The 12,468-nt window shown below is 36.9% G+C and overlaps 1 protein-coding gene across 1 annotated transcript; it reads left to right on the plus strand.

Annotated features, from left to right (window-relative positions):
• Window positions 1-733: 733 nt before the first annotated feature.
• GGTG_12458 (hypothetical protein) lies at window positions 734-1,935 on the plus strand (the record flags this gene model as incomplete). Its single annotated transcript, XM_009230355.1, has 2 exons — window positions 734-1,354; window positions 1,399-1,935. The coding sequence occupies 2 exons, from the start codon at window positions 734-736 to the stop codon at window positions 1,933-1,935; spliced, it is 1,158 nt and encodes a 385-aa protein (XP_009228619.1).
• Window positions 1,936-12,468: the final 10,533 nt, after the last annotated feature.

Here is a 12,468-nt window from a genome sequence, read left to right on the forward strand (position 1 = left end):
AGCCACGGGCACAAGCCACGGGCCCAAGCCACGGGGCTTACAAAGGCCCAAGCCCTATAATTATATCCTCCTTTGGCCCAAAACAAGTGAATCCTTTCCCTTATTGCATGCGCCGGAATATCGATCCGACAAAATTAGTTACTTTAGTTAGTTAATTTTTTTTAGTTAGTTATTAGTTAGTTAAGCCAGTAACTAAGACTAACTAAACTAATTTAGTTACGACTAAAACTAATGACTAAGGATTAAATTCCCAACCCTGGTAACGGGAGCGGTTGGAGGTGATGTGGGCCGTGTCATTTTACGGATCCGGCCTTCGCTTCCGTTGATACACCCGCACCGACCGTGGGGGCCGACGAGTCTGGTTACATATCCGATTCAACAAGCCTGGGCCGGCAGGCAACTTGCAAGAGATCAATGGAAAAATACACAGCCGCTAGTCCTGATCCGGCAGCGTCCACACCCGGCTCAAACATCTCGTTGTTATTCTCTGCCCACTTGCATTCCAGCTCGGAGCGAGATCACTTTATCTGCCTCAAGTCCCTCTCTTTTTCCAGTACCAACCCAGATCCCCGCCGTTCCTCTTCCTTCATGCCCGCCCGGCTCTCTCTCCCTCATCTTTCCAAACGCTCCCGCAAAAGCTGCCAGCCCACCCCAACCCTACCTGCAAACCTCCCCCACAACGGCCATCCGCTCCACGCAAGACTCCCTGCTCTCTTTTCCGCCTCTATTCAACATGTCTTTCTCGGGCCCTGTCGTCGCTGGCATCAGCCTGGGCTCTGCCATCCTCGCAGCCATCATCGCCGCCTGCGTCGTTTTCGTCATAGTCCGCACCCACTACGTGACCACTATTGATTGGCTGAACGGCAGAGGAGCCCGTGGTTTCCGGCCATCCCCTCATTCCCAGGAAACAGCCGCCTTGTGTGTGGCTAACATAGAGGCCATCTTCGTCGACGGTCTCATCACCGCCCACCTTCCAAGCATGGTGACCAGTCTCAAATGCGCCATCTCCAGACTTGTCCTCATGTACAACGTAAGATACTGCGACGTCAACCTTTCCGACACGTCGCTCTTCGATGCTGTGGCCGGTCCGCACCAAGACTGGGGCATTATCCTCAACAAGAATAACGACAGCAGGCGCCAGGAGGCCGCAGTTCAGCACCTTGTTGCCCGCATCCTGCACTCGCGTATGACGCCCGAGGGAGACGCCGCCACCACCCTGCTCCCTCCCGACATCTTTTCAGTCTACCAGAAGATGATGGCCCGGGGCCCCAGCCGCCTCTCGGACAGGTACCCCGGGGAATGCGCCTGGGAGTCCGAGACCTTCGCCGGCGTCATGCGTCACGCCTGGCGGGCAGTGAGCTGCCATTTCACGACCAACCCCCCTCCCTATTCATAGAGCAACAAGCCAAAAATGAAGCTCTCGACGACGGCGACCCGCGCATGAAGAACATCCTCGCCACCGAGCAGCTCCTAAAGGATGTCCTAGGCCACTTCAGCCTGCGCTTCTCAGAGGATCACGGAGATCTCAACGGGCGCCTTCGTGACGTCACGTGGACTGCTGCCAGACTCGCCTTCCTCGCGTTCTCCTCGGCCAGGCCGGTGGAGCTGTTCTGGCCCGCCAGCGGCCGCCCCGAGACAAACGCCCCCAACAACGACGAGCTTATCCTGATCTGCTTCGGCGTGCGAATCCGCAACCGCATCCCGGGCGCGCAGATGATCAAGGAGGGCAGGCGACTGGAAATGGAAGATCTGTTCTGGGAGACTCTGATGCATCCCGAGGATCACGAGGCTGAAAAGAGAAAGCGCGATGTGGATACGAGACTCGATAAGGCAAAGGAGCGTCGGGGTGGCAGCCTCTGGGCCACCAGGGCCCACGAGGGCCTCAATAGCCTTGTTCCTGGGTCCTCAGCCCGCGCTCATCCATATGGGCTGTGACGTTTCAAGGTGGTGGTGCGCGTGGTGTGTGTGTGTGTGTGTGTGTTTGGGTATGCCTGCTTTTTTCGGTCTTTCTTTTCTTCCCTTCGATTCTTTCCTTCCTCATGGCGTCTTGTCGCCATGGCGTATCCTTTTTGTGTCTTGTTCTCCTACCGCACCATTGTCTTTGTCATTGTGTTTTTTCATTTCCCGTAATCGCCTTTCCGTTTCGTGGTGTTTTAATGCTGTCTGCTTCTGCTTGGTGTGGGGGACCCTGGTAAGCAGCTCCACCTGGAGGAAACTTCAACTTATGGTGGTTTAGTGCGCAATTCCTTCCCGTTCTCGTTCTCGCTCTCTCGTTGGCCTGTAATCTGGAAAGTGGTGTTCTGCCCGCCGGGTTTGGCGGCTTTCCCAATTCGGGTTAGCGCCGAATTTCAACCTCCGCGCCCCACACTGGCTCGGGCAGCAAAATAAAAAAAGCGCTGCTCCCACGACGTTCTTTTTCTGTACTTTCGATTTTACAATCTCATTCCTGTTTTGCTTTTAACCTGTAAATTTTTGCAACTTTGCTTTTATATTACCCACTTTTTTATTTATTTTTACTTTACCTTTAAACGCTTTTTTTTAAGCTTTTTCCATTTATTTTTGTTGCTTTTTTTTAATTATTTTCCGCTTTTTTTTGCTTTAATAATACTTAGCTTAATTATTATTTTTTAAATTTTTTTTATTTTACCTTTATTTTTATAAATTATTAGCTTTAAATAATAATCGAGCTTTTTTTCCATTATAACGCTAATTGTTGCCGTTTTTTTACAAGCCATTTGCTTTGTAAACCTTACTTTTTTTTCGTTCGTAGCGATTCCGTCCGTATGCGCAACGCTTTCCCTTTAATTATTTTTAGCAATTTTTCCGAAATGCCCAAAATATTTTGCTTAATTGTTTTTAGCGATTTTTTCGGTATATTTAACGCTTTTTTAATTAAAAATGCCTTATGCTATTTAAATGTGTTAAAATGGGTATACCGGAATTTTAGCTTTATTCGTTTTATTGGTTAAATCGAACCGATTAAAATACAATTATTAATGCAAAATGTAAAAACCAAATTAGGAATTAAACCGTAAAAAAGGTTAAAGTTTTTACCAAAAATTGTTTATACGTTAACTTTAACAAAACGAAAAACCAAATAAAGTAAAAGTAAGCAAATTTGCTTTTTTTTCGTCCGTAAATTTGTTGCTAATATCCGAATGGCGTGTAAAATAAAGCAAAGCAAAAGGAAAATAACGTGGCTTTTTACGGTTTTTAAAAAGCCGGCAATAACAATTATTCAATAAAAGCAACGGTAAAGCAAATACAAGCTTTTAAAATTGTTAAAAAGCAAAATTATAGCACAACAAAAGGGCGAAAGCGCAAATATCCAATGCAATGCAAGTAAACTTTAAATTATATATATTACTTTTACTATAAGCATAATATTTTAAAATATAAATATTGCTACCATTTTTTTACCAAAATACATAAAAAAATTACCGCAAACATAACTTTTTCTTAATTTTAAATAAATTACGCAAAGCTTTTTTAATTTATTACAATTTTATTGTTACATTTTCAAACTTAATTTTAGCCTTTATTTTAAAAAAATTTATCCAGCCATATACGCCCAATCGTTTACCAACAATCCCATATTTTTAATTAATTACTTTTTTTTTGCTAAATTTATAATAACAATGGGAATAAAGCGACCAGCATTTAGTACGCACCGCTACAAGCTTTTGGGCGCGTTTTTTAAGCGCTTAACCCAGCAATAAAAGCTACCAGTAGCTACGGCCCGATTTTTGGTTAATTTAAGCTTGTTAAAAAAACCGGGCGGCGAACCCGCCAAAATCGAAGCGAACCTTTTTAATGGCATAATGTTAAAAGCACGGGCGAAACCGCCCGGCAAAAAAAAAAGAAAGGGGCGCTGGCAGCTAACCGGGCACAAACCCTTTCAGTAACGTGCCAGCGAATTACCGATATTGCGGCCGAAGTACAACGGCAAAGCTAAAAAATAAAATAAATTTTAAATTGTACGAAAGCGCTTGGAGCGCAAAGCATTTATAAAACCGACCCCGCGTGCTTTAAAAAGGCGCGAAAAAAGGGGAAATTAAACAAAAAACAATTTTATAGCACGATAACACTTTTAAAAAAAAAATTACGAAAGCTTAACAAAAAAATACCGCATTTAGCCCGTAATTTGGTAATTACCCGCTTTTGCATAAATTAACCTTTAATATATTATTCCTTTTTTTTCCTTTTTTATTTAAGGAATAAGCCCGGGTAATTACCGAAAAAAATTAAGCAAATTTGTAAAAATTATTTGCAATTTTGCATCGCTTACAATAACGCTTAAGGTTACGTTAAATACGTTGGAAAAGGTTATTAAGTTACTGGAACAAAATATTAAGGAAATTTTGCAAATTTCCAACAATTTCGAAAACTTTTCCGTAAAGGAATTGCAAAAAATAAATAACGCGTTGGAAGCCCAAAGCAAACGCGCCCGCTTAATCCGGAAAATCCAAAACAAAAGGTTAAAATACGCGCATAACGGCTTTAACAAAAATAAAAAAAATACTTTTAAGCAACGGAAAGGTTTTACGTAAAACAAAGTTACTTTTAAACCATTAATGCTTAAAAAATCCGCAACGTAACAAAATATCGCTTATAACATTAACAATTACAAATTTATTTTCGAAAGCAAAAAGGGGCGTTATGGTAAAAACCGTATAAAGGTTTAAATAATTTCCAATACTTTTAACCATTAACGGCGGGCATAATAAACGAAATACAAACAAATGCATTATACGAATATTTAATTACCGCCTATTTAAGCCGATTTTTTGCGGTAATTCCAAGCGGAATCGAAAAATCCCAATTTGCAAATGTAACAAGCAATTAAAAAGTTTGCGGGAAATATTGTTATTAAATAAAAAAATACAAATTGTTTAAAGCATTTCGGATTTGCTAAAATTTGGTAAAAAATACTTTTTCGAATTAGCATTTAAATAAATAAAAACGATATTGCTTTTTAACCGTTTTCGCCTTGAAATTTAAAAATGGGTAACGTTTAAAAACCTTTTTTATATTATAGAAAATTTGCAAACAAAAGCTTTTAAAGCAAAAATAATATTAAAATAACCCAAAAAAACGCCGGGAAATACAAATGTTCCAATTATTAAAAAGCCGGTTACTTATTACAAATGCGGGCAATTAAGCTACATTACCGCGGCATGCAAAATACGAATAAACAACGCGAAAACCCCAACGGCCTTAACGCTTACCCAAAAAAGGCCCGGTTAAAGAAAAAAAGGGAAAAAGCCAAAGGTACGGTGTTATAAATATGGGGAATTGGGCTATATTCGGCTGGCGTGCTTTAAAAAAAGCAAAATATCGCTATTTAATTCGATACCGTTATTTAGCCGTTTGGGCACCGGAGCTTAAAAATACGCCCCGGCGGTTAAAATGCGCTAAAAAACCAAAATGTATTTACGAATTAACGGTTGCCGGGTAAAATTAAAAGCATTGGTTAACAATGGGAGCAACGTTAATTTAATGCATAACAATTTGCTAATGGAAGCAAAAAAAATACCGGTGCTAAACGGGGGCTATTTAGCGTAATTTGATACCAAAAAGCGCATATTTACATAAAAAAGGAAAAAATGCAAAATTTAAATAACGGATAACTAAAAAATAACCCGGAAATTAATGGTATTTTATATAATTATATTTTAAAAGCCGCAAAAAAAAAACCGCTTTTGCTTCCCCAACTTCGCAACGGGAAAACGCCATTAAATATAGCAAATTTAACATCAAATTCAAACTTTTCGCTTCCGGTTCGCCACCGAACGTATGTTCGCGCGCGAGCGCGCTTACGGCGCGGCTGCTGGCAGCGTTAGCAACCCCGAAAGCGGCGGAGCGGTTACCAACCGCCCCAAAGCTAGCAATAATACCACTATAACCAATGCCCCTAACCTTTTCCCAATGCGCACCCGCATTGCAAATTTAAAAAATTAATTAATCGAAATATTAAAGCTTTTCGTGCCTTTCGGTAGCACCGAATTAATATTTAAAATTGTGGAAAAATAAACCAAAACCGTAATAAACGCGCTCGAAACGCGGTTTTGCAACCATTGCAACCATATGCCCAACCATTTTTGCACTATAAAAAACGAAATTATCGTTAAAATACGCAACGCTCGCAAGCAAACCATTAGCTACGTTTTGGTTTTAGCAATTGGTTTGCCGCAAAGCGGTTAAACCGGCAATTACCCGCTTACAATCCGCTTTTACGCATTTTTTAATACCGGCCCCCCCCCCCCGAAATATATTTTTGCGCGTACCAAACGCGAAATTACCATTTTAATTAAAAACGCTTTTTTTAAAATCGCAAACCGCATACCCGTTAAAATTACTATTACATTAATTAAAAAGTTTAGCAATAACGTAAAAGCAACGCGCAAGTTTTCCAACGGTAACGTAATAATTTTATTTTATATAACCGCCGTTAAATATACGAAAAATACCGCGTAAATTATTAAAATATTCGGTAGCAAAGCAATATACCAAACCCAAATTTATAACGTTATAATTAAAAACATTTAATAAAACGCAACCAATAATAATAACATTTTATTGCATAAATTTAAAGCGCATAATATCGGGGCCGAAATTAATTTTATCCATGTATAAAACGCCCGGCAATCGGAAAAATACGCTACGGTATTGGTTAAAATTACATTCCCCGCCGTAGCTTAAACCGTATGCAATAACGGCTTTGTATTTAAAAGCGAAATCCTTAACGTCGAACCGTTTGCAACGGAAACAAAAGCCGTTTAATGCTATAAATGCTATAAATGGGGATATAAATCGAAGTTTTGCAAAAAAGCGGCCCGTTACCCGCATTGCGCCAGGCCGTTGCATAGCAACGGCAAAACCGGGGAACTTTTGTACTTGTTGTACAAAAATTAATTTATTGCAAAAAAAAGCAAGCCGAAATGTTGCAATTGCGGAAGCAACCACCCGGCTTTCCAATAAAAATGCCCCGCAGCGAAAAAAAAAATTAAAAAGGCCAAAAATACATTTTTAAACCGGCCGAAACAATTTGCTTTGAAAACGGGAAACGAACGCGCACCCTAACCGAACCAAATAAATTATTTTGCCGTTTATACCTTCCCGCTTTTTGCATTTATCCGCCCTTTACCCGGCCCTTTTTAACCGTTACAAAAAAAAAACGATTTGTTTAATTTAAAATTGCTAACAAAACGCAAACGGGACGGCTTTTTATTAAAAATAACAAAAGCAAAGGAAAATTTCCCAGCCAAAAAATAAATAAGCAAATTACGAAAATCCCGCAACAAAAAAATGTTAAACTTTTTTAAATCCGCTTTTAAAATAAACCAATACTTTACAAACTTAAATTTTGCCTTTTTTAATTTTAATAAAATAACGAAAATAAAAGGAATAAATAAATGCCGGGCCGTTAATAACCCAACGGCATTTAGCAATACCGCGGTTACCAATTCCGACTTTGCCAATGCGCTAAATTATAAAGCCCCCTTTTTTTTCCCCGATTTACCTTTACCCTAACCGTTTGCATCCTAACCAACCCAATTCGGCTTTACACCGGCACCGTTTAACCTTTTTACAACCGGAATTACGTTTATTTTTAGCTAATTAATTAACGATAATAACAACGTATAAAATTAAATATATTATATTGGAATATAGGAAAAGGCAAAAGGAAAAACAATTTCCTTTTTTACAGCAACAAATAATACAATATTTTAATTATTTAAAAGCCAAAGCGCAATTAGCATAGGAACCTTTCGAAACCGTACGGTTGCAATTACGAGCTTATTTATTACCAAAAATTTAATTTTAACGCAACACTTTACGTGCATAACCGTTTCGCCCCCAAATCGTAAACCGCCCGGTGCGGTTATAATTAAGTTTTAATTACAATTATTACGCCGGAAAGCCCATTAAAAATATATTTAATATATTTTTTAAATTTTAAAGCAAGCTTTAATTGGGCAACGCTTTTTTACCACAATCGCTATTTACTTAATTTAAAAGCATATAATCCTTATAAGCAATTTTAACTTTTATTATTTAATTTGAAATTTATACAATAAATATAACGCAAAGAATAAAACCTTTTTAAAATTAATACGCTGCAAACGATTCGAATTGGCAACGCTTTACGGGAAAATTACGAAAAGGAAACGAAAAGAAAAAAATAGCACAATTAATTACGCTTGGGTAACGCAACAATTCGAAATAAAATACCCGAAATAAAACAATACGATAAAAAAGTTTAACCATTTGTCCCAAATATTTCGCGTTTTTTTCGAACCGCAGCAATTTTAATTCCAACAAGTTAAAAGCTGGAAATAAAAAAACGTTAAACTAACAAAAAAATTAACGAAAGCCAAAACCAAAATAGCCAGCAAATTAATAACGATTGGGGATATGCATAACGTTAAAGCTATAAATAGGAAAACCAATAAATTAATGCAACAATTAACCCAATTTGCCAACCAGCTAGCCCTTTAACGAAAACCAAACCCTTTTAACAAACGCGCCTTTTATTAAATACAAAAATTTAATAACTTTCGTAAGGAAATAAACCGTTTGCAACGCGCTTTTACTAAAAACAAAACGCAAATAGCATAAAAAGCGCATAAAGCCGCAAATAAAGCATTCGTTAAAAAAAAACGCCAAATAATGTTTAACCATTAAAAAAGCGTTATTTCCGCAACGGGATAAAATACCAAAAAAAACGGCGCATTTTGGAAATTCGAAAAATAGGCCCGTTTAAAAAGCTTTTAAAAAAAAACCCGAATCGGTTATTAAATTTAATTAAAACCGGAAAAAACCCGGACACGCTTTGCAACCACTAAAAAAAACCGAAATTTTATTATTTAAATTTTTCCTAAACCCGCTAATTAACATTTCCAATATTAGCAAAACCAAATTCCCGAACCATTTTTTCCCAAACCTTTTCCAAATGCCCGTTTTTGTTACCCCGCAAAACATTATGAAAGCAACGGGCCGTACCAAACCGTAAAAAGCCACGGGCTAAAACCACCTTTCGAACGGGCTATTTAAAGCCGCTAAATTGCCGGGCGCAATCGCTATCGCAAAATTTGCTAACGCAATAATCGCTACAAGCTATTTCCTAAAGCGCTTTAAAAAAGCCTTTACGGTAATATTACCCAAACCAAGCAAAATTACCGAAAAAAAAAACAAGCCGGGAAATAAAAGCTTATCGCTTTGTTATTATTAATTTTAAAAGCTATTAAATTAATTATAGCGAAACAAATCGTTAATAAAGCGAAAAAAAAAGCATTTTTTTTAACGGCCAAATGGGCAACCAACGGGTTAAAAGCACGGAATTAGCAATCCAAAAAGTAATAAAAGCGGTAATTGCAGCATGGAACCACGGCGTTACCGCGTTGCTGCTACAATTTAATTTATCCGGAACATTTAATACCGTTAACCACTTCCAATTGCTAAATACGCTAAAAAAATACAATTTCTTTTTATTAATCGTAAAATGGGTAAAAAGGTAATTAATAAATAAAACGGCCATTTTGCAATTTAACGGTAACATTTCGAACCCGATTCCAATTCGAACCGGAATTTTTTAAAGCTTTTTTTTATTTTTTATACTTTTTATTATATACATTGCATTATTATACGAAAATTTTAAAAATATTCCAAAAATTTTCGTTACCGGCTTTACTAACAATATTAACCCATTAATAATAAAAAATACCGCAAAAAATATGGCCCGCTTTTTAAAAGCAATTTGGCTAAAATGCAAAGCATAAGCAATTAAATACGGCATAAAATTTAACAATACCAAAACCGAATTAATTTATTTTAATAAAAACGAGGATTCGCCCGTAATTCGATTCGGCAATATAACGGTAGCTTCCAATTAAACCGCTAAGTTTTTCGGGGTTTAGTTAAACGCCCGCTTTAATTTTAAAAAACATACAAAAAAAGTAAAAGGCAAACAAAAAAAGCAATAATTAGCATTTATTCGATTTATTTCGTTAACGTAAAGCAATACGTTCGCAAAAAAAAAGCTTTTTTACAACGTAATGTACCGTACGGTTTTAGCATACGGCGTAATAGCTTTTTATACAACCATACCGGCAACGGGCCGCCCTAAAAGCGCCGCCAAACAATTTTAAAAAAAATAACGCGCGTATTTAAAAACCATTGCCAAAGCTTACAAAGCCATTTCGTTAACCAATTTCGAAATTAAATGCTTTACTTTTTTAATCGATTTGTATTTAAACGAAAAAGTATTAAAAGCAAAAAAAAATGGGAAAAATTTGGAATAAAAAACGTAATCCGGACCGGTACCAACAAAGTGCAACAATATTTTTAATAATTGGAATATTGTAAAAAAATAAAAGTACTATACCCATTTAACTTGGCAAGCAAAAACCGGTAAGCGCAAAAATAAAACCCGTTAAAACCTTTTAAACCCAAGCCCGGTCCCGCCCCGGCAATTACTTAAAAAGCAATTAAAACGAAAGCCAATGCCAAAGCATAAAAATTAACAAACCAAAAGCAAAAAAAAAAAAGGAAAGGAATGGTTTAAAATCGAATGGAACGCTAAATGCAAAAAAATCCGCGCTATAACAACGAAAGCAAATTTATTCCGGCCCGTAACCCCCGCAAACAAATTTAATTTTAACGGTTTAATGCTAAAAGCATACCAAAAACTTACTAAAGCCCAAAGCGCGATAGCCATTTAATTAAAAACGGAAAAATTGGAATTAAAAACGTTTTTTTGGAATAAAAACATTTTTAACGTGCATACGCCCCGTTGCCCGTGTAAAACCGGGCAACGGGAAATAGCATTTTATTTGCTTGCTAAATGCCCTTTTTATGCCAAATAAAAAACAAGCTCGGGCTAAAAAAATACAAGCCACCGCAAAGCATATTTCGAACGATAACAGCAAAAAATAAATATTACCACCGAAATTAATACAAATTAAAACGGCCCCTTTTTGCCCCCCCTTTTTTTGTTAACAGCACGTTTAGCAATTAAAATAAGCAAATTTAACAATTTTAAAATGGTAAAAAAAAACAACCGATTAAAAACGCAAACACCAAAAAAATAAACCGCCCCAAACAAATAATTTAACGCTAAATTAATAATTAAATACAATTATTTTAACCATTAACCCAATATAAAAAAGCTACAATTACACGCCCAATTATATTTAACAACATTTAGCAACAAGTTCGGAAACGAATTGTTGCTTTATATATTTTAGCGCGTACGGATTTTTTTTCGCGCCATTTCCAATACCCGGTTAAAAAACGCCAGGTTATTTTTATTATTACCTTACTTTATAACCGCCATATTTAGCTATTTACATAAATTAAAAAATGCAAAAACAACGAAAACAATATTATTATCGAAAAGGGACCGGCATTTACCAATTGCTAAGCTTGCGCAAAAGCAAACTTTTTAACTTTTAAATCGTTAGCAATTTCCGCAGCATCGTGAGTACGCGATAAAGCGTTAAAAGCTTTCGAAGCGTAAAAAGCAAAAATTTAAAGCATTAATACCATATTGCCGGAAAGGGATCGTACAAGCTTTAAACCAGTAATACCGGCATTTATAAAAACCCCGGCGCCAAAAAAAAGAAATATCCGGAAACGGTTAAAAGCAAAACCAGCACCGGTAAGCACCCCGGATTTGTTAAGCCCGTTTTTATTGGCACGCCGGAACGTATAAACCTTAACAACCAATGCGTTGTAAACCGTTTAGCACCGTACCATACCGTTAACGAACCAATAAAGCACAAAAAGCCGATAAAATTAAAGCAATTTACTAAATATTTGCGGCAATTATTTAACCCGAAATTGCGCATATCCTTAGCTTTAAAAAGCAATTAATAATATTTAGCAAAAAATACGGCCGTAATACGAACTTTTTTAATAGCAACGGGGTAAAGTTAAAAAAAAATACGTTAGCAATCCGGCCAAATAACGGAAAGGAAAAAGGAAAAAACGATTTACCGTATTATACCGAATATTTTAATTAGCATAAAAATAACAAAATAATGCGTTTGTATTTGGAAAAACCAATAAATTAGCAAACAAAAAAATTACCCGGAACCATAAAAAAAACAAACCAATTTTAAAATAACAAACCGTAATTTTGCTAAATTGCTTTTTCCCGCTTTGCTTTTTACCCAAACCATTAAGTAAGCAATTAATGTAATTTACGCAAATATTACGCGCAAAATTAAATAATTAACCGAAGCGCAAACGGGAAAAAAATAAAAAAAGCATTTACGTTATTTAATAATAAAGCAAAATGCTTTCGGGGATTTCCGTTAAAGCATTTATTACTTTGCGGGTTATAAATTTGTATTGCTAAACGAAAAAATTAAATTAAAACAAAAAAACGAAAACAATTTGGCGGCGAAAAAATAAAAAAAAACGAATTATATAATTAGCGTTAACCCGCGCGTTGCCGCCGTT

The sequence above is a fragment of the Gaeumannomyces tritici genome, assembly GCF_000145635.1.
Source record: "Gaeumannomyces tritici R3-111a-1 unplaced genomic scaffold supercont2.8, whole genome shotgun sequence".
Taxonomy (NCBI): domain Eukaryota; kingdom Fungi; phylum Ascomycota; class Sordariomycetes; order Magnaporthales; family Magnaporthaceae; genus Gaeumannomyces; species Gaeumannomyces tritici.